Raw genomic sequence first — 22827 nt, 5'->3', positions numbered from 1 at the left:
ACTGGACTTTATGTGTAAAGCAACAAACATCCTTCAGAAACACCTCATTGTAGTTTTCAAGAGAAAAAGTAATTTATAGAAGGGTTTTATTGTAGTGGAATCATAAAATTAACCAACAAAAATTGATGTCAGTGGTAGAATGACATCAAAATAAAGGCTTAACAATTGCAAAACATATTCCATATCGGTAGGTGGCAGTCGTGTACCACTCAGCTTGCAGTCAGAGCCTAAACAAATCCCGAAGAAAAAACTAGTTTTAATTCAGTTTTTATCGGTTGTAGGACATTAAAAGTGGCAGAGGGTTAATAAATAACTGTTTTTGTTGTTGTTTTTGCTTAGTGAGATTTTTAAATATCTGCTAACACTTTAATATCTACTAACCCTCTCTGTTCATGGAGATTAGCTAACGCTAGCTGACTTTTAGCTTGTGGGGGTAGCATCATGTCACAACATGAGCTGGCTCTGGACACTGGACAGGGTAACGGAGCTGTCAGCGAGGGGAGACGGAGCAGAAGTCGACTCGGGCTGGTCGTCACCGGTGTTGTTGGAGGGTCGCTGGTCGCTCTTTACGTGGTGGCCGCTCCGTTTGTTGCCCCTGCCCTCAGAAGAGTCTGCCTCCCGTTTGTTCCAGCCACCACGGCTCAGGTGGAGAACGTCCTCAGGGTGCTGCGGCCCAGAACGGGGACTCTGGTGGACATCGGAAGCGGAGATGGAAGGATAGTAAGTGCGCGTATATGCACAGTGGCGCTCCCAGGCTTTTTGAGGCCCCGGGCAGGATTTTAATTTGGATACTGCACGCATCAAACACACTGTTTTCGGCTGTTTTCAAATTTACAACAGTTATGTCAAAATTTATAGTTTCAAATAAAATAGCTTCAAATGATCATTTTCATATATATACTAATTAAATATTATGCAGTTGCTGGATTTACAAAACTAATTTAATCTTGGCTAGTTTTTTAAATTTACATTAAAGCTCATACAAAATAGGTCATTTATTATTATTATTATTATTATTATTATTATTATTATTATTATTATTATTATTAGTCTAAAACAGTCACCATGCAATTTCCCATGAATGTTCTACCAACTGGGGGAACCATTAGAAATTCATTTGGACTTGTAATCAGTTTATTCTGATATTTTCTCAATTTTAAACAGTGAAAGAGAATATCACCATTCTTTTTCAAAGTAAATATGTTTAGATCCTAAGAGTAAATTAATTGTAAATTATTTTCATATAATCTGATCATTTTACCTCCTGTAGAAAAAATTAATAACAAATGATATTCTAAAAACTTTAACCTTAAGTTGTAAACCCACAAAAATCTTTTCCAGGTTTTTTGACAGTGACAATTTTTTAAAAAAACCTAACAGAAAATGGAGAAATTACAACTTCCCTGATTACATGCTGTCTAACGTGTTTGTGAACTGATTTTTTAAAATTTAATTTCTCCTTGTAATTAATAAAGTAGTTTTGAATTCAATTATTGAATTAAATGCATGTAATCTTAATGTATTTGAACTACAACTGCACAACATTGAGAACAGATACAATAATATTGGTGGATTCAGTGAGAAATACATGCGCTTAGTGAACAAATTAACGAAAATCTGATATTTCTGTCTCAACTGCTCATTTTTATTGATTTTTTTTTTTTTGAATGGTGCCTGCTGTTTTTGGAATTAAAACAACTCACTTGTAATTTTCACCAGCTTACCTTGTAATACCTTTTTACCCTGCATTAAGCAACATGTGTCACCAAATATATCACAAGCATAGCAGCCTAGAATGCTGAATAATGTCCTACTCCGATCATTTGATCTTATTTCAATATCCATTACTGTAGTACAACTAGTAAGTTTTCCTGAGATGAAAAACTTAACAGAGGACTTTGATCAGACAAAGTACTTTTTTAATTTACCCCCTTGTTTTGTTGACTAAACAGCTAATTCACGCAATTTAACTTGGTCTGGTATTTTCTCTTTATTCACTTCAATAGCTTCTGTTGATTTCGTCGAGTCTGTTAAAGAATAACATTTCAGACAGGTGGAAACCGATGGCTTACTTAATTTGTTTTCAGAATTCGAAGCCTCACCAGTCAGTTATTTAATTCATGAATAAAGTATGTGAATCTGCAGAATATGACCATCTCACATAATGAAGTCAGATCCCTCTAATCTCATCCTGCCAGAAAATGGTTTCTCCCCTTTTAGGAAATTTAAAAAAAAATAAATTGAATGCCTGTCCTTAATTATCTTCAGTATTGCTACATTCTGTCCTGCGGGAAGCCGGCAGCAGCTGAAAAGTCCACTTATGTCTCATGATGGCTTTATTCCATTTCCTACTATGGAATAAAGCAGGAAATGGAATACTTTATTCCATTTCCTACTTTATTGTTGCTTTAATAATGACTTATTAAAACAACAAAATTAGCTCACTTCTAACTTTACTGTCTCCTCTCTTTTCTTTTGCAGGTGATCGCAGCAGCAAAGTGTGGATTTCAGGCTTCTGGTTTGGAGCTGAACCCTTGGTTGGTTTGGTATTCTCGCTACAGGGCCTGGAGAGAGGGCGTCCACCACTCCACCTCCTTTCACATCTCGGATTTGTGGAAGGTGTGGTTGGCTCATGATTAGCGGATCGCGTACGAGTGTTCATTTAGTGCAGGGGTCCCCAAGCTCCCCCTGAACAATGCCGGATCTGGCCCGCCTTCTCATTTAGTCCGGCCCCCTGAACAATACCAGAGAGCATTCAGTGTTTTTTTTCATATATATGTGGATTTTTCTTCAACCACCAGGGGGGCTCTTGAGCAGATATGAAATTTAGTTTCCCTCAATGGAATATATACTAGTCAGTACCAGTCACCATTTCGCTCACGGTTTTTTTCCATTTGCATTCTGGGTAAAAATCTATCTACAAACATGAATATGTCGTCGGCAGTAATCCTATCCCCCCCCCCCCCTCCACAGTTACACTCTCCCTCCCTCCCCCCTCCCCCCCCTCAACAAAACTTTTCTGAGGTTTCTTTCTCGAAAAACTAAGATCGGCCCCGACCAGAAAAGGGAACAGTCATGTGGCCCTCGCAGGTAAAAGTTTGGGGACCCCTGATTTAGTGTGACAAATACACGGTAAAACTATTTAATTCTACTCTCTAAAACCCAAATGTTTTTGTCCTTTTTGGCAGGCTAGCTTTGCTCAGTATTCCAATGTGGTTATTTTTGGCGTTCCTCAAATGGTGAGTTTGTAACTCTGGTATAAAATCTTGCTGGGTGGAAATTGCGGTACAAATAAAATAAGATGTTGCTTGTATTTAGTATTCAAAATCCCTAATATGTTTTGTGTTTGTTTTTTTTCCATGACTGCAGATGGATCAGCTAGAGGTCAAGCTGGCAAATGAGCTGCCAAGTTCAGCCAAGGTGGTTGCCTGCCGCTTCCCCTTTCCCACATGGGTCCCTGAAAGCAGTGAGGGGGAAGGCATAGACACCGTGTGGGTGTATGACGCCAAAACATTTCACTCAGATCTGCACAGAAAAACGGGCCAAACATTGTTAGAACAAAAATGATCTCACCCATACTGATGAGATCATTCAGTGTTTCCTAAAGCTCCCAGATTTTATTTATTTATTTTTTTGTTATTTGCAGAAGTATACTGCCCACAGCATCCCTATCCAAAATTGCTGTATGAAGAAAATTGGATTACATGGGTAATTTGTATTTCCCTTTGGGATAAATAATGTATTTTTGAAATGATTTATCTTGTGTTCAAAACGAGACTCTCTAAATCAAACATGGTGATGGTAAGTTGAGAGAGCTATATTTCTCACAGCAACAGAGTGCTACTCTCGTTAATGCTTGTATAATTTGTTGGGTTTGTGTGTATTTAATAAAAAATAAATGCTGTAATGTAAAAAAAGTGTCTCATTGATATTTGGTGCCATCTAGTGGTGAATAAACCGTACTATCACGTGTTGTCGCTTTGAGTATGTAGTGACTGCTAGCCGAATAACTATCAAAAAGCGTACGGATTTTTTTAAACGCATGTTATTCTGGCCGTTTGAAAGTAAACACGGTGCCAAAATGTTTACTCGGAGATAGTTGACGGCTGTCTCTTTTCCACCCCACCGTCGGGCTGCATGTGTGGAGCTTAGCAGCCAGCCAAGATGGATACCGCAGAAGAAGGTAGCTAATGTTCAAACTTAAAATTATCTAATTTTGTGTTGCAACTTATTATGCCGCTCGTGTTGAAGCTACGCGCGTCGTGGTTTGCGCAGGTATGAACCAACGACAGAGTCAAAGGAGGGCTTTATGCGTTCTGTAGAGATGGCCAGTGTTGAGTGAAATTTAAGAAACCGTTAGCCAATTAGTGTTAGCTCCGCAGCTAACGGGTATTAGCTTCCATCTGTTAGCCCAGAGCTGTAAATACAAACAGCTGTGTTTGGTTGCTGCGGTTTGGCATTTAGAAACATGATATGAAATACCGAAAGGTTCCACTTGAAACCCCTCAAATAGTTACGACATACAAATCAACTCTGGTATAACCCCGTGCAAAGTTTCTCTATGGTTTTTCAAGATAACGTTGATTAAGTTGCACCGTTATCAGACGGTTAAGTACAGTAACAAGCTAGCTACGCATACCATTAATTAGGCAGCACTGTTTTATAGTTTTTGCACTTGTAACAGTTGAAAATGCTACATTTCCAGATTTATGTTGATTTCTAATCAGTCTACTCGGGTGTTCCATAGATGCTACATTACATACTACATAATTATATAATCTTTCAAAACGCCCAACTCGCTTCCCTTATGCCTGGCTTGTAATAAATTGACATTCACGCTGGTAGTCGGTTGCGGATAACCAAACGAGGGTATTCTAAATGCCATCACACGGCAGCATCACTGGCTAATTATAGGCATTTTATTTTGGTCACTGAACTACAAAGGGTAATCCAAGGATTATAGTTTGGCGCTGTTGCCCTGTCCTGTTCACCTGACTATTATACATTTGTTAGGCTTCAAGATTTGCGTTTTCAGGTAATACAGGGTTTCTAAGCAGTCTTGGAAAAGTATGCGAGTTGCTATCATTTTCAAGATGTGGACAAGAAAATATTTGATTCTCCAAAGGACACAAGTCTAATAAATAATAGCAATGATAATAGTAACAACTTGACTGGTAATAATAACACTGTACAAATGTGCCAAAAGTGGCATACTGTGTCTTCCATTTGCGAAGTCAGTCCTGAATTTCAGACTTTTATATGTTAGTATTTTTGTTCTTTTGACTTACTGATTGAATGCACATGGAGGGGGAAAAAAATAAATTGAAACACTTTTATAGTCTCCAGACAACTTCAACGTCAGAGAGAACTGGACCTGTGGAACGTATACTGGCTCTAAAATTCAGAATCATTTATAGTTTTCTTTTGTTCAGGACATTTATTTGTTTACTATGGGAAAGAAAAAGTTCAATAAAGTCACTCATGAATTTATTGAATTTATTATTGCTGGTTGTAGGTGATCTGTAAGAGAGAAATGGTGTGTCGGGAGTAATTTTGTCAAAAACATTCAAAACCTTCCTAATTTTATGTTTTTATGTGTGTGTTTTACAGCGGACATTTGTCGAGTGTGTCGCTCGGAGGGAACCCAGGAAAAGCCTCTCTACCACCCTTGTGTTTGCACTGGCAGCATTAAGTTTATCCACCAGGAATGGTACGAGTGTGAAAACATTAATATGCTCTAATGAAGGTGTTTTCAGCTCTACTGTCTGTTGCTCTCGATGTCAAGCCGTTGCTTTAATAAGTCATAATATTAAACATCAAACTCCAAATGTTTAAACAAGGAAGTTATGATTAGAATTAACTGCACAACTTTACTTTGGAAATAAATACCACAGATGAAGCTGTTGAACTCATGCTGTTGTGTTTTGTCTTCACAGCCTACTGCAGTGGCTGAAACACAGTCGGAAAGAATACTGTGAATTATGCAAACACAGGTTTGCATTTACACCAAGTGAGTCATTCTGTAAAAAGAAAGGAGGAAAAAAAACTGTGCCATGCAGTAGAATTCACACCCCTTTAGCTTTTTCACATTTTGACAAATACACATTTATAAATCACTTTTTAAATTTGCCACTCAAGTTGTTTAGATTGAAGCTATGTTTATGTGTTTGAAATGGCCCAGTCAAAGTCCAGACCTAAAGCCAAATGAAAAGACCATCCTAATTCGTGTTCCTAACCTGACTGAGCTCGAGTTGTTTTGCAAATAAAATTATTATGCATACACTTTTTAAAAGACTTGCAGCTGTACTTGGAACTCTAAATACAGCAAAAGGTGGGTGGATAAAAATGCACACCACACTTTTTAGATTTTTATTTGTTGCAAAAAAATATTTAAAAAAAACCCATTAATTTCCACTTTATTTTTATGTGCTAATTTGTATCAGTCAACAAAAAGAAAAGTTGTGGTTGTAACATGTCAGAATGTGAAAAGGTTCATCAACATCGGAGACATTTAACTTAAACGAGTCATTCCACATATCTGTTCTGTGTTTCCTCCAGTCTACTCTCCAGACATGCCGTCCCGTCTGCCTGTCCAAGACATCTTTGCAGGGCTGGTCACCAGCATCGGGACGGCCATCAGATACTGGTTCCACTACACTCTGGTGGCCTTTGCCTGGCTAGGCGTTGTGCCTCTCACCGCATGTAAGTCCCAAAAACAAACAAAAAGCAACTCAAATAAACAGAAGAACTGAAAACAGGCTTTTACCACGTTTGTTCTTACTGACGTTTTGTGTCTTCCTGCCAGGTCGCATCTACAAGTGTTTGTTTACCGGCTCCGTGAGCTCTCTCCTTACCCTGCCATTAGATATGCTTTCCACGTAAGTGTCTGTCCTTGAGTTTATCTTCCTGTTTGTGGTTTTTGTAGCTCTTCACTGGCCGTCATGTTGTTGAGCTTTCAAAAGCCAGCTATGAAATTCATTCTTCCATTCTTTAAAGCAGTGGTCCCCAACCTTTTTATTACCACGGACCGGTCAAGACTTGGAAAATTGGGAGGGGTGAACCGTCAGATAAGGCTTCTGCATGTTGGTGTTCCCACTAAATACTGAATATGTCCAATTTGGGTTGTCTTGGCCTTTTTATCGCAGCCTGTGGGGTTTACCCTGACTGGGAGAACACAACCTGCTGAATGTGACAGGTAGCCAATCAGAAAGCTCAGTGATGTAAGAACAGAGGGGAATCCCAAACAGCTGACATATCGCGTAACCGAGAGTCCGTGGATATCAGAGATGATATGTGGAAATGTTTATTATTATATGTAAAGGTCGTTATTATATATGTTTATGTTTATTCAGTTAAAAATGTTAACTATGAAAAAAACAGTCGCCTCCAAATCATAGTGCAGCAAATAGAGCGGCTGCTCCCGGTGTCTTTTATCCACCGCCTTTTCTTTTTGTTTCTTAAAGACTAACGGGAGCCCTGAGCTTGTTTCTCTGCAACGAGACGGTCCCATCTGGGAGTGATGGAGACAATGACACCCGAAGTGTTGCTTATATCCACAGCCTGCTGGGTCTCTACGTGGCGAAGCAGTTTGAAGCTTCATTGCCTCATTAGCAGCCGGTCGCCGTGTTACACAGAGCGGCTTGTAATGTTTGACTCACCTACCGGTCCGGGATAAATCCATCCTCCTGTCTCTTCTCTGGGCCTTTTCCCTTTGCAAAGAAACTTTCCAAAGACATCTGGTCTGTTTCTTACTCATTTTGCTGCTTGTGGGTTCAGTGTTGGCGCGCAAGTAACTGAGAGAATCCGGTTAAAGAATTTTCAAAATAAAAGATCCTCCAGAATCAAATAATACATAAAGCGGAAATATTTAATTATTTCTTGCGCGGCCGGGAGAAACTTTACCTCAACATTAATTTCTCTTTTTCAACAATTAATTTCCCTTTGGGATCAATAAAGTATTTCTGAATTTGAGTTTGAATTACTCCACTGCGCAAGCATATAATTAGCAGCAAACGCGTTCAGAGTCGAGCTTACAGATATTTTATTTTCTAGTTTTTAGGGCGACCCATCCCTTTCTAATGCCGCCCTGGGCATCTGCCCGTATCACAAACCACCACTGGCTATCAGCACTGGAAATCATACTGAAGAAATTGTTTGTTTTTTTTATTAACATTTGCAAAGCAAGTAAAAACACTCAAACGTAAAAATAAAATTACTTGCAGAGGTCAGTTTTCTAAATCATTTGACCAAAAGAATGCATTTTTAAAAAGTTATCTTTTCTTATTTTTATAGTAAATTTGAAATTTTAAGGTGAAAATGTACAGAAACCCCTCTGTCCCATTGTCCTAACCAACTACCAATTCCCCCCTAATTGCTCATTTCACCAATGTTTTCATCTTCCCACTACTTTTATTTTTATTTTATCTCCCCTCATTAGACGAATCATGGAGCACATTTCAACATTTTTTTATTTTTATTTTTTTTCACTTTGCAGGCAAAACCTGCTCGCCGACTGCCTCCAGGGCTGTTTCGTGGTCACCTGCACGCTGTGTGCCTTCATCAGCCTGGTGTGGCTTAGAGAGCAGATTGTCCACGGTGGAGCCCCACAGTGGCTGGAGCCGAATCAACCCCCTCTGGTTCCAAACCAGCCCAACCGTCCCGCACAAGCTAACGAGGTGAGCGCCGCTCATGCTGAAGGTCGGCTACTTTTTTAAAAATTTTCCTGCATGTGGATGTGTTCGACTAATTCCCCGTTTTTCCTACGTGAACATGCCACAATAGCAAACCGATCTGATAAATGTGTATCATATGTTCTGAATGATAGGAAAACTATTGGTAAAAATCACTAAAAAAATGTGTTTTTGTCGTTATTGGAATTGAGGTTATATTTAAGTGCACTTCTTCTAAAACACTTCAGGCCTTCCTGAAGCAGGTTTCGAATTGTTGAATCAAAACCCGCCACTGGGAATTCTGAGAGTGAGGCTGGCGGATGTGGAAATAGGAAGCTGAATATTTTCTGTATGCAAATACACTACAAAAAAAATCAAAATCCTACCAAGTATTTCACAAAACTTGAAATAAGACGAAACTAACTTACAAATAACTTTTCAGCAAGATATAGAAGCTTGTTTTAAGTCAATACTTGCTTTAACATTAATGGGAAAAGTACCGGCTCCATTGGCAGATTATTTCACATATTACATGGGAAAATGTCTTGTTATAAATAAAATAATCTACCAGTGGAACTAGCACTTTTTCATTAACATTAAGGAATTATTGACTTAAAACAAGCTCCCATTTCTTGCTGAAAAGTTCCTTGTAAGGTTGTTTTGCTGTATTTCAAGTTTTCTAAGATATTTACACTAGAAACTTGACAAAAAGACTTGGTAAGAGTTAGATTTATTTGCAGTGTAGGATGAATATATCTGCTGCATATAGTAGCAGCCACAATTCATCCGTTAATTTTTTAAACAATTCATGGCTGTGCAGAATGCGGCTGATGACGCCGCAGCAGCCGACGTTCCTGCTGCCGCAGATGAGGCAGGGCGCCCTGGAGAGCACGGCGCCGACGAACCGGACCGGGCCAATCAGCAGGAAGCCGGCGACGAAGCGGAACTGGACGACAACGACGGAGAGGACGAGGATGATGACGAGGAAGAAGATGATGAGGAAGACGAGGAAGAGGAGCGGGAGGAGGACGCCGCTGATGCCAACAATGCAGGGCAAGGTGAGGAAAGAACCTAATTTTTTTTTTTTTTTTTTTTTGCTTGCTGTTTTGTGATGCTTTTGTTTCAGCGCTCAAACACATTTTTTTTTATATAAGTTTTGCTCATTTGGATTTTACTGCATTTCTGTAAATGTTGGGAAATTAACATTGTTGGGATTAGGACTTCTGAGATTTAGCTTTGGATAAATTTAAGTTGTAACTCAACGTGCCTAAAACAGTATACATAATTTTACAAAAAATAAAAAATAAATTCTTAGGCTGTCAGTACAGCATCTTCCTTCTTTTCAAAAGATTTGAACTGGAACGCTCTGGAATGGGACCGAGCAGCAGAGGAGCTGACCTGGGAAAGGGTAGGAATCTTTATTTCCCTTTTTATTGCTGCCCTTGATTTAATCTTATTTGAAGTTCTTTTTTTAAATTGCACAGAAATAGCCTCCATTACTAATGGAAATGCAAAGATCAGAGATTCTGTGGCTAATTTCCGAGCTCCGATTGTTGTTTTAACTTGCTCTTGTGAAAAATCATAATTATCTGCCTTAAGAGGAAAGACGCTACAACATGACAGCTTAAAGTAAGGTTTTTCTCATCTTTGAAAACTAAGGCAACAATTTCAGAACTGACATTTTAAATCGTCTTTAGCATCTTAGCATTTTAGAAAAACAGCAGTCTAGAAAAACTAAAGTGGTAACTGTGAACTTTCCTCAAGGCTGCTGATGTTTCTAAATCCAACATGTTCTCTGATAGAGGTCGAAAGGTCAAATGGATTAAACTGCTTCTTTCTGTACGGTTTGCTTTCTCTTGCTCTCTGGCAGCCGGAATGAGCTGCACACACATCTTGACAGACATATTGTTTCAGTTTGGCTAAGTTCTAGTCTTGTTCTCCATTTATTTCTCAGATGCTTGGATTGGATGGCTCCCTTGTTTTCTTGGTAGGTGCATTGTTTTTCTTGCACTTCTTCTTCACACATAATTTAAAATCTTGTAAGTTAGATTAATACGCATCTTTAAAGGGCCCAAAAGTTCTAAAGCGAAAGGCTTCCATGAGAACTTCAGTGCTGAGTTAAGCTGTGTGAATTACATTAAACATGAACCTTGTTGTGCGTCCGTTTCCAGGAACACGTCTTCTGGGTGGTGTCTCTTAACACACTCTTCATCTTGGTGTTTGGTGAGTTCAGTCAGTCTTTATATGGAGGTCACAAGCTTTGACAAACTTTTGTCTTTTTTTTTAATGACATGAGAACCTTCCTGCATTTTCTTCCAGCTTTCTGCCCGTACCACATCGGCCATTTCTCAGTTGTCGGGCTGGGCTTTGAAGACTATGTAAGTTCACCAGAATACACAATGAGGAACTTCTGCCTAGACAGCATGGTCAAAAACATCTCTCTTTTTTTTTCCCCCTATCTGCAGATCAAAGCCTCACATTTCGACGGCCTCATCACCACAGTAGTGGGGTACATCCTCCTGGCTGCTACTCTCGTAGTCTGCCATGTATCCTCTTCAAGCTGCACTTTTTAAAAAATTTTTTGGGGGGAAATGATTGTCACATGATCTTGAAATCTTTAACATTTATCCAAAAGAATTTCAGTTTGAGTCAGTGTTCCTGTCGTACAATGTCTTTCATGTGTTTGCATCCCTTGAATATGTTTTATCATATTACAACCACAGACTTTAATGTGTTTTATTGGGGGTTTCGTTGAATTGCTCCGTATGCTTTTGCTTGTGAAGTGCAAGTAACGGCATGGAGAGTTTTCAAACATGTTCAAATCCAGGTTTCTCTTGCCCATTTGTATAAGTCCTTATTGTGGCTGCTGCAGGCTTTGGCTTCCCTCGTTAAGTTCCAGCGGCCCAGACGCCTGCTGGGGGTCTGCTACATTGTTGTCAAGGTAAAGAAACACTGGAAGCACCTGCTCTCCATCCCTCTCTACACACACACTTAGTTCATTTGTAGCAAAGCTTTCAATCTCAAAGGCAATTTGGATAATTTTAATGATATGAAAACAAACTTTAATTGCAAGACTTTGTTTATTTGGGGTTTTTTTTCCCCCTCTCTCTCAGGTTTCCCTTCTGGTTGTCATGGAGATCGGCTTGTTCCCTCTCATTTGCGGCTGGTGGCTCGACATTTGTTCACTGGTAAAGCAAACGAGTGGAGAGGAAACATTGTGGTCGTGTTACTTCAGTTGCATCCTGGGCAACGTGAAGATTTTTGTTAAAATAACGGCGTTTAAACGTTTGACCGTTTAGCCTAAATCCTTATACGAACTAAAAAGTAATCGTTTTCATTGCAGGAAATGTTTGATGCGACGCTGAAGGACAGAGAGCAGAGTTTCGACTCTGCTCCAGGTACAACAATGTTCCTTCACTGGCTGGTTGGCATGGTGTACGTCTTTTACTTCGCCTCCTTCATCCTCCTGCTCAGAGAGGTAAAGCCACACCTGCTCACACGTGTGAAGAGTTGCGTTTGAGAAAAGCGTCCCTCCGAGATACATTTCTGGTTTGCGCGTGAGCAGGTTCTTCGCCCAGGTGTGCTGTGGTTCCTGCGGAACCTGAACGACCCAGACTTCAACCCAGTGCAGGAGATGATTCACCTCCCAATCTACAGACACCTCCGGAGATTCACACTCTCAGTGGTAAGTTTAAAAAGAAAAAAAGTCCAACAAACTTTCTTTTTTTAATTTTTTTTTTATTAATGGTTCTCAAAAAAAATACATTTTAGATATCTAAAGTATATTTTGGAAGCCAATGTTTTTCTACGTTCAAGGACAATCTTCATATTTTTTCTTTTCACAAAACAAAATAATACTATTTCTACTAGACAAATTTTTTGTCTGCTTTAAAATGTTCTATTATTTTACATATGAATTCATCCCCCATTGCACTTTTAAGCTAACGCCCCTCAATGATATCCTGAACAACAGCTTGTCACAATAAACGATACATCAACTAATCGCATGATAAATTAAAACTGTCTGAATAATTTCCATTTGCATGATTTGCCATTTTTCTTTTTTATTAGTCCTTTTTTTTCCCTGAAGGATAATTTTTGTTTAATGAACCTTTATAATCCATTTTATTTGTTGTTCTGTTTATTTATTTTGGATATTTAAAATGTCTTCCAGTTCCAGTGTCACATGTTCATTAGAATTTAAAGTTTATCGACCTTTTGAGAACGTGCTCTGGCGTTATTGTCACCATTACTTGAAAACGTTCTCCAAACATGATCTTTTATCGCAATAAGGTCTGGGACAATTTATCGTCCAGCAAAATTTGCTATTGTGACCTGCCTTGTTTACAACCAATCCCCAATAAAGGCCACCTGCTTGTATTTTAATGTCTGCATAAATGCTGCCGCTCTGGTTTCAACTCGGAGCTCTCCTTCGGCGGTGATCAGACTTCTCTTTTTCTCTGTGTCTCTTCCTCATCCTAACCTCGTCACGCTGCTGCTGTGTGTTTTACCAGACAGCCCACGCTTCAGCCTTGAGGCTGACGGCTGAAGCGCCTTTGCCCATCAGTCTGAACAGCTACTCACATTCGACTGTGTGTGCGTGTGTGTGTGTACGCTCCCACCAGGTGGTGTTCGGCTCAATCGTCCTGCTGATGCTGTGGCTTCCAATCAGGATCATTAAGCTGCTCTCCCCGGCCTTCCTCCCCTACAACGTCATGCTGTACAGGTGCGGCAAATTCAAACCGAGCCTCATTTGGCCGGTCCACGCATAGGTAAAGTGAGAAATGAATGGTTATCAACAGTGATGTTACCATTATGTAGTGAATGGGGGACTTGGTGGGTGTGTGGCTTCCACAGTGACGCGCCGGTCAGCGAGCTGTCGCTGGAGCTGCTGCTGCTTCAGGTGGTCCTGCCCGCCTTACTGGAGCAGGGTCACACCCGGCAGTGGCTCAAACGTCTCGTCCACGCCTGGACCTTCATGGCTGGATATGTGCTGTAGGTCTGACACACGAGCTAAGCTTTTGTCTTTGTAGAACGAGCTGTGAGATTTAAATGGAAGTTGAAATTACTTTAGTTTTTGTTAGTGTTCTTCTCTTGTCCTCGTGTCGTAGGATTTGGTATATATAGTAGTAAATAAGGTTTATTTGTATAACATGTCATCACTTAGGCGGCTCAGAGTGCTTTACGCTATAAACACATAATTCAGCGACCAATTGTGAAATAAGCAATAAACATCCTGCCAACAGCGACCTTCACTCCTACCTCCTGGGGGACGACGAAGACGATGCAAACCAACCGAACAACCTGCCCAATCGACTGAACAACAACCGCAACCCGGGGCTCAGAGGCGGGCTTCACGCCGCCCACCAAGCCATCCTGCAGCGGGTCGGTCCTCAGGCGTTCCAGCCCTACCACCGACCCCCACACTTCCTCCTCAAGGTGCCTTTTCACAGACGGCTTCAACAAATCCACGTCAGTCGCATCGCCCTGATTTTTTAAAAAGTTTTCTTTCATATGTTCTTGTTCAGATTGTTCTGCTGGTGGTCTTCATGTGTGTGACTCTTTTACTCGCGAGTCTAATCTGTCTTACACTCCCAGGTAAGCGCTGGAATTAGAGCATTCACAGATAACTTAGGCTAATAAAACTTACATTTTGGTGCCCTAAGTATATTTAGTTAAGTTTACAAATACATATTATTGTCCATTTTAGGCCATTTTTTAAATAATTTATTTTACTTTTAAATGTGGTCAGGGCTGGGCCAAGATTTTATACGGCCTTAGGCAGAATATATTTTAGCCCCTCAACCCCCCTCCTGTAAAAACTTCAACACTATCTATACAGATTTGGTGGAATCTGATAGAGGGACCAAGTTTAATTGATTAATCTTATTATTATTGTATTATTATTATTTGTAAACAAATACAAAGATTAAACTCGTAGCGTCAGATTGTAGCTATGGTAATGCTACAAGCCAAACTATGAAGATTTATTTTTGGCACTTTTGCAAAGTAAACTTGCCATTTCCTTTGAATCTTAAATGTAAACATTAAACAATTTAAGGCTTTTAATTTATGCAGAAACAATTAAATCAAATTTAATACTGTCGTCATCCTCAATAAATGTTCAAATTCAAACCTTAACGGGGGCCCCTGACGGTTATGGCGACCCTAATCAGGTGGTCTGCGGATGTGACCAGCATTACATTCCAAGCCAAAACCTAAGACTATATAGTTGTGTGTGTAACGTATTAACATTAAATTTCCTGTTAACTTTTAACATCTTTTAAAACAAAAATGTGGCGTTTCTGAAGGGAAACCCTGAACTAGATGTTTCTTTCTCTCTTTCTTTGTACATTTTTTGTAAACTCTTTATGATCAACAGTCATAATAAAGTAATGAAGTGATTTTTCAGCTGCAGCCCTAACTCGCATAGCCGTCTCTACAATCTACAAGGCGACTATCACTTTAGTCCTTCACAGAATACATCAGATAACTTTGAAGTGCCCTAGACAAAGGATATCATCAGAGTGCCCTTATGTCCAGTTGTTATATTTCATCTTTCTGCGATGGCCCTCCGCTCCTCTTCCTCAGTGTGCGTGGGTCGCTGGCTCATGTCTCTGTGGATGGGCAGCGCAGTGGTCCATGAGCTGTACACGACAGCCAGCGGCCTGTACGTCTGCTGGGTGTCCGTCCGGGCCGCCACCGTGCTGCTGTCCTGGATGCCGCAGGGCAGGATGGTCATCATGCTCAAAGTCCAAGAGTGGACGCTCATGGTAACGTCCCGCCTCCGCCGCTGCCCGACGACGAAAACCTCTGGCGAGTGAAATCTGGACTGTTTTCGTTTGGCAGATCTTTAAGACGGTGGTGGTGGCCGTGATGTTAGCCGGGGTCATCCCCCTGCTGCTGGGCCTGCTGTTTGACCTGGTCGTCGTTGCTCCTCTCAGAGTCCCAATGGACCAGACGCCTCTCTTCTACCCTTGGCAGGTAGGAATATGCAGTAAGATACACGGTGGGATCAGAGTGTGATCATTTTTATCATTTTATTTCAGTTTTTGTTGGATTTAAATTCAGTATTTTTTTGTGTTTTTTTTTTCTGGAACTACAAAAGAGCTTAACATGAATTCCTCCTGATAGTTACTGTCTAGCATCATTTTTCCTTTCCTCCTGGACTAGTTGTCCACTTTACCAGGTTTTAGGCTTATAATATGTAGGTGATAAATTTGAACTTTTCTACAGCTGCTTCTTAACTGATGCCAGAAAAGAACTGGATTGGTTTTCTACAACCTCTAGAAACAACTCCTGTTTTTCCTCCAGTTAATATTGGATGGTGGTACGAGAATAAAGCTTACCTTCACAAATTAGAATATTTATCTCAAAGTCCCAGTAAAAAAAAAAAAATCTTAATATCAACAGCTGCATTTCTGAATGTTGTTTGTGAATGCTTCATAATCCCAGTCAGATAATCTCTCATCTGCACCAGTGGTGCTGGAAAGAAGGAATTAAACAGCACCTTTACTACGTGCTTAACTCCGCCTGGTGATATTAATATGTTTAATTAAAAAGCGAGAAGGAACTCATCTTTATGGATTTTTTTTTGTGGAAAATATGAGCTCTACATGTTTGACCTACTGAAACTCTGTGATGGACTAATTCAGTTTTTTATTAGTGTTGGAACGCTGGCTTTTTACAGCTTTTATTGTCTTAAATTAAACAGACCTGAAGCAAACTAACTCCAGAGTTTTAAACATCTAAGCCTGCCACCAGCTTCTTTTTTTTTTAATGGTCTGTAGAAAAATCATTGTGTTTGCACCGGAGAACTGGAATCAAGTTAAAAATGTTTTTAAAAAATATGTCTTCATGTCTTTAAATATGTCTTGTCTCAGTGTTCTAACTTGAAAGGCTTCTTGTTGTGCTGCAGGACTGGGCCCTGGGAGTCCTTCATGCAAAAATCATCGCTGCCATAACACTGATGGGCCCCCAGTGGCGGCTCAAAGCGGTCATAGAGCAGGTCAGTCTCACTTCCTGCCAATCAGAAAGGAGAAAACAGAAACGGGGACGATTGATGCTAAAACGTTTAAAGCCTCTTGTTTAGAGACGTGCTTTAGAACTATGCACTGCGTGTTATATGCATCAACAGGCATTAATGATTAACATCTGATTTCTTAACTGTGTGGTAATTTGACAACTGTTTAAACTGTATTTGAAACATCTGCCTCCAGGAAGCTAAGAATGACTATAGGTTAAGATATCGGCTGCCAGCCATCTTGAATTTTAAGTTTCGGTATTTGCAGTGGAATCCTACAGAAAGATGCAAACTCTGGAATTTATTCCAATTTCTTATTTTTATTGTTCTAATTACAATCCTGACTTTTCCATGTCGAACCAGCGTCCTCTTTTTCTTCAAAGTATGACTGGTTTGTTTTCGATTTCTGCCCATCCAGATTTCGAGAGGAGCTCATTCAAATTCTTATATGTAGATTATAAAACTAATTCCTTGGTACTGTTGCTAGTTTTGGATCCAGCAGAAAACAAAGGGATTCCAAAATTATCCTCGCTTATTTGTCTGTAAAAAAAAGAAAAAAAAAGTTTTGGAATCCCGTAAGCATTTCCTCGCTCCTCCTCGCAGGTGTACGCCAACGGCATCAGAAACATCGACCTTCACTTCATCGTGCGGCGGTTGGCCGCCCCCGTCATTTGCCTCCTGCTGCTGTTGCTCTGTGTTCCCTACACCGTCTCTAAAGGCCTCACACCACTGCTGGGTGAGGACAGCTCTGGATGTTTATCTTCCATGTCTTACCGTTTCAACAGATTTCTCTACAGTAGTGTTTGAGGAAATTATAAAGATTTCAGAAAGCTTTGCCGATTTCCAAAAAAAAAAAAAAAAAAATTCGGATTGCATTTTGGGAAGATTTTTGTTTCCTCAACAGCTAAATGTGAAACAGCTAATAAATCCCCAGTGATTGAGTTTTCCCCCACTTTGCTTGGTGTTTTATTAAGTGATCATCATTTCTGCACGCACTCCAGTCATTTCCATTCCTCATTCTCTGATTTTTTTTTTGTTTTTATCCAGGAGTGCAGCCGAAGATGCAGATACTAGTGGAGAGGAAGATCTATCCGTTTCTGCTGATGGTGGTCATACTGCTGGCCTTTCTGTCCTTTCAGATTCGCCAGTTCAAACGACTTTATGAACACATCAAAAACGACAAGTCAGTAAAATCTAATATCATTTTAACTACTTTCAGCTTACAGATCCTTGCTAAAGGACTCTAGGGCGGCAATCAAGTATTTTATTCTGACGATTAATCAATTAATTGGAGAAAAAAAAAACAATTGACGGATTATGCAGATTTATCATTGAACCAGTGTGCAATGATTTATTTACTTTTTAAAATAAGAAAACAAACATTTTATTGCCTAAAATGCAACACCATGGCATTCTGTTAGTGAATTTAAACCTGGTGAACCTAGGGCTTTTTTTGTTTTTGTTTTTTTACCTAAATGCAAAATATTTTTTTTTTTTTTTTTTTTTAGATTTTTTTTTTACGATTAGTTTAGAAGTTATTTGACTATTATTTCAAAAATCGAATTATCACGATTAATCCGATTGATTGTTTCTGAACTTTTTCACATTTTCTCTCCATAGACTTGAGTTGTGTTAGAATGTGAATAACAAATTAAAGGATTCATGGCTTTCTACTTCTACTACTTCGTTTTTTTTTTCACAGATTTATTCCCCCGTTGCGAGACGCTGTTGTATTTTGTAAGTGACATCCTTTTGCGTTTCTTATCCCTCACTTCTCTACCAGATACCTGGTAGGACAGCGACTGGTGAACTACGAGCGGAAGATGGGCCGGAGCTCCTCCACCCCTCACGCCACCTCCTCATAAGTCTGACACTGGTGTGGGGTGACCTGGAGCGGCAGCTCCTCGCCTCCCGTCTTCAAACACTGCATATAAAACCTCTGACTGCAGCCTCATCCCTTTCTTCTCCAGCAATCTCCCACAGTAGCGCTCGGGGGAAGCAAAGCCGACGACAAGCGAAGGCAAAAACTCTGCCTCCGAAGTGTTCGTGTGAGGCTGAAAATCAAAACAAAGTCTTTAAGCTTGTTTAGCGCTCAGTTTGAGTCAAACTTTGTGGGATTACAAAATCAACTCGCCGGTCCTTCCGTTGTAGTCGCCTGCTCAGGTGGGGATGTTTTTTTTGTTGTTTTTATTTCCTGGAAGTTTGCTTCAAAATTCAGGTCAGATGAGCATAGCTTTTACCTCAGATTGAGCTTCCTTTGAACATATTGTAGAATAAACATGTGCACCATTTTATATATATATATATATATATATATATATATATATATATATATATATATATATATATATATATATATAGCTATATATATATATATATATATATAGCTCTAAGAAAATATATATATTTTCTTAGAGCTGTGAAGGAGATGTTTGGACTTTAGTTGGTGTACTTCGGTACTCAGAGGATCTGTAAGAAAAGAACAGAGTTGGAAACTGATTGGTCAAGATGGGTGAGAGTAAGGGGGGGGGAGAGTTGTAACAAAAAAATGTGAAGATGTGAAGAACATGTTTTTATTTTTCTGATGTCACTCTGAGTTTTAGCGTTAGGCTTCTTCATAGTTTTTTTTAGACATTTTAAAACTGAATCCTTTTAGATGTGGGCAAAAACAGAGGACAAAGGCTGTTGTCTGTCTTACGTCTTCTAGGCTGAACCCAAAAACATTTGATTAAGTAACACTTTGAGACACAAAGTGTCCTTTCCAGTACTGGGGACGGGGAAGGGGGAGGGTGTAAGTCAACCTTCTTAACACAGAATTTGCACAGAGTTCAGCTCGTCATCCAATGTTTACTCTGTGAAGAGTACTTTGGAAAATGCTCAAACTAAACCAGCCTGGAAACACTCAAAAGACAACAGTTAAAAAAAAAAAGTCTGAAGAAAACACTAAGAGGAGATTAACCAGCATCTAAAACAAGACAATGCTCTGAGGATGTTTGTTTCAGAGATCAAAACAACTATGTTCCACTCAGCTGCTGTTAGTCCTTCATTTTTACTAGACGCTTATTTGAATGTTTTGTTGTTACTCATTTGCCAGCTTTACTCATTTGAACAGGTGAGTAAAATCCACGTTGTCCCAGTAAAATTAGAAGTCTGTGGCCGTCATGCGACGACAAAACAATGTGAAAAGTTCAGTAAAACTGAGCTGCTCTGCTCATCTTTCGGTAAACGGTGACTGGAGCGAGAGCTGCGCAACTGAACGACGCCAAGCGCGCAAATCGCAGCTCCCAGCTTTACCGTGCAGTTCTTCATGGACTCATAACGTTTGTACAGTAAAGCTGGGAAATGATCAGTGAGCTCCAGAGTTTTCTTGATGGACAGAAAGTTGTTAGCTGCTTGGAGTTTTGTTTTTTATTTTTCCCCTGATGTTCCCTTCAGATGTGGTTCTTTGGTGGACGCTTTGTAAGGACATGCTTATAACGGGGGATCCATCTGGGAATTCACTGGGTCGTTTCTTTGGCCTTATGTGTTCTTTTGTTTAATCCAACTGGCATAACTTAAGCTTCACATGTCTTCATAACTGCATCGGACGGCAACATAGCAAGAAATCAGAGAAAGCTGCTCCCCAGTTGGCAGTCTATTGGTCAGACAGGCCAAGCCTCATGCAAAGGGCAGCTAAACACTTTTATATTCTTGTGAACGCGCGTGATCATATTTCACAGATGACGGAATCATAAAATGATCCACGCGCATCTGTAAAACGACGAGTCAGCCGCGACAACAAAACACGGTCCTGAGATAATCACTGTTACCTGCATGGCAGTTTTGTGTTTTTATTTTTCCTTTTAAGCGTATAATTTTATTAAGATTATGTGGTTTTCATTTCAAAGGGGAACATCTCAGTTAGCAATTTTTTACCTTAAACTACACGTCGTATTTCGCCGCGTGTGAATATGAAATCGAACTGGTCGTCGGTCGCTGAGCTTCTCAATTGTGTGACCGAGTTCTCTGGATTTCTCTGCTATCCCCCTTTTTCTAACCACTCCTATAGAAAAAAAATCAGACAGCTGAGATGCTTTAGAAGTGCACAAGTGTTCAGTTGTTTTTCAAGGCAAAAGAGAGAAAAGGAAAAGGCCCTTCTCTGAATTCTTACTGCTGCTGTTTGAGAAAATCCCATTTTCAGCTGTTTTTTATAATCTTAGAGAGACGTTTCATTTAATTTATTTGTTTCGGATCAGCAATGGTCACGAAGAGTTAAAAGGTTTTTATTCATCCACGTGTTTCACTGTGTCGCACTTTATGTTTCGGTTGCAATCATTTCGGTCTGTTGTGACGACACCAACATGGCTGGGTTTTTTTTTTTTTTTTTTTTTTTTATTTTGAGTCGGACGCCAAGAGACGGAGACGGCGGCGACGCCCCGGATTTTTTTAACCTAAAGGACGAAATGACTTTTGCATCTGTTCCTTGTAATGAATTTTACATTTTAGCTGGAATTTACTACTATTCCGTCGAGGCGGATTGTGAATTTGACTTTCTTTCCAGTACCCCGTAGCTCTGCTGCTGTGTGAAACGCTCACATTTTAGAAAGATGCTATAAAGTGACCTTTTTAGTACCTTTGAACTGAGCTGGACGCATTGAATTTTAATGTTAAATTTCAATTTCTAGAAGCAAATGATTTCTATTTTTTTATATGTGCATAAAAACAAAAGGCAGTGGCATGTACTGTAACATAAAGGTGAAAAAAATCAAATCTTAAAAGTTCAATTGATTGTTGATTCTGTGATATAAACAATAAACAGATGTTAAGACTGGATTAGTTTTTTGTTTTGTTTTTTTTTTTTTTTGGATAAATACCAATGTTAGCTTGACAAACTTATTTTGGAATCTCGTATTTTTATGAAATTTAAACTGGCCTGTAAAACGCCAAATTTTATTTTAAAAAGTATTCATTTTTGGAAGTTAATTTGCCACAAGAAAATATGCACTTGCTACAAAAAAAAACAACTGTTCAATAATAAAATCATAATGGACAACCTACAAGCATAAACTGTATAATATGGTCGTGTTTATTTTATTGTATTTTTTAATAAAAGTATTATAATGTATTGGACAGTTTTTAGGATTTTTATAGGTGACAAAATATTGAAACTTCTACTAAATCAAACTTCTGGTGTAGCATCACATTAAAAGTTTTCTGATTTTACATAAACGCCAGGGTTTAGAGGGCCTAAAAATATATTGATTACCAATAAATAGTGAAGAATTAAGAAACTTGGACTTAAAACATATGTGCACACATTTTGTAAATCTTTAGCAAAATATAAAAATGAAAAGTGGTCCAAGAATGTTGCCCTGAGGGATCTCCAAAGATCTGATCTGATCTCAACAACTTAAATTGTTCTGTAGAAAGCCCTAATCAGAAGAAGGAATATCTAAATTGTCTTCCTTGCTCCAGATTACATCTTCCCTCTAATATTCCAAAACTACTCAAAAAGATTTTAGAGAAAAGAGAAGCTTTTAACTCTGCTGCTGCAGCTGTGCCACAGGGATATATACGAGCACTGCGATGCTTCCTATCAGTCTTTCGTCATCAAGTAAAACATACTGCGATTTCCCGTGTTTAATAACAGCCTGGCTCTTAACATGCAAATCATTTCTGCTGCAGCTCCAGGAAACAGGATGTGGAGTTATTTCTCTTGAATCCAATTACCTTGGAGCCAAAGCGCAGTCTGAACAGTTAGTCCAAGCACAGATTAGGAGCATATGCAGCTAACGCCAGAGTTCCCCTGCCAAGCCAGACCAAATGTTTCCCTCCCGTTCTCCGTTTTTCAGGAGCACAATGGGATCTGTGTTGTCATGGCGATCAACTCGTGGAGTAAGCGTCTGTGGCTCCTTAAGGAGCTCTGGACAGATTAGCAGGGTGTCGAGAAGAGTTTCTCCTTCTGCTATGCTGTAAAAAAAAACAGGGTTAGCACATTTAATATGGATTCATAAAATATTATATGACTAGTTATGCTAAACCTAAACAGCAACTTTATATCACATCATATGTTGGGTATGAAAACAGGCTTGTATACATAAATGTTACACTTTCCCCTTGTGTTATTTTTAACTCATTCATCTCACTTCCTACTCC

General features: G+C 39.4%; 2 protein-coding genes across 2 annotated transcripts; both read left to right on the top strand.

Annotated features, from left to right (window-relative positions):
- The first annotated feature begins 215 nt into the window (after positions 1 to 215).
- atpsckmt (fATP synthase c subunit lysine N-methyltransferase) lies at positions 216 to 3917 on the top strand. The gene is made up of 4 exons (XM_014997574.2): positions 216 to 720; positions 2482 to 2619; positions 3189 to 3239; positions 3370 to 3917. Exons 1-4 carry the CDS (start codon positions 442 to 444, stop codon positions 3565 to 3567), a joined length of 666 nt encoding a protein of 221 aa, XP_014853060.1. The 5' UTR covers positions 216 to 441; the 3' UTR covers positions 3568 to 3917.
- A 43-nt stretch (positions 3918 to 3960) lies between these two features.
- Positions 3961 to 21504, top strand: LOC106924066 (E3 ubiquitin-protein ligase MARCHF6-like). The gene is made up of 26 exons (XM_088014521.1): positions 3961 to 4183; positions 5611 to 5710; positions 5937 to 6010; positions 6559 to 6702; positions 6806 to 6878; positions 8495 to 8675; positions 9490 to 9727; positions 10019 to 10077; positions 10624 to 10656; positions 10841 to 10892; positions 10989 to 11047; positions 11135 to 11215; positions 11542 to 11610; positions 11783 to 11857; positions 12013 to 12147; positions 12235 to 12354; positions 13295 to 13395; positions 13527 to 13664; positions 13916 to 14108; positions 14198 to 14267; positions 15261 to 15442; positions 15519 to 15653; positions 16588 to 16677; positions 17296 to 17428; positions 17740 to 17875; positions 18476 to 21504. The coding sequence occupies exons 1-26, from the start codon at positions 4165 to 4167 to the stop codon at positions 18555 to 18557; spliced, it is 2772 nt and encodes a 923-aa protein (XP_087870647.1). The 5' UTR covers positions 3961 to 4164; the 3' UTR covers positions 18558 to 21504.
- Positions 21505 to 22827: the final 1323 nt, after the last annotated feature.

Source organism: Poecilia mexicana, unplaced genomic scaffold, assembly GCF_051168715.1.
Source record: "Poecilia mexicana isolate PSO_F unplaced genomic scaffold, ASM5116871v1 scaffold_17, whole genome shotgun sequence".
NCBI classification, from domain to species: domain Eukaryota; kingdom Metazoa; phylum Chordata; class Actinopteri; order Cyprinodontiformes; family Poeciliidae; genus Poecilia; species Poecilia mexicana.
The sequence above is the reverse complement of the archived record's forward strand: the minus strand, read 5'-3'. Positions and strand labels throughout refer to the sequence as shown.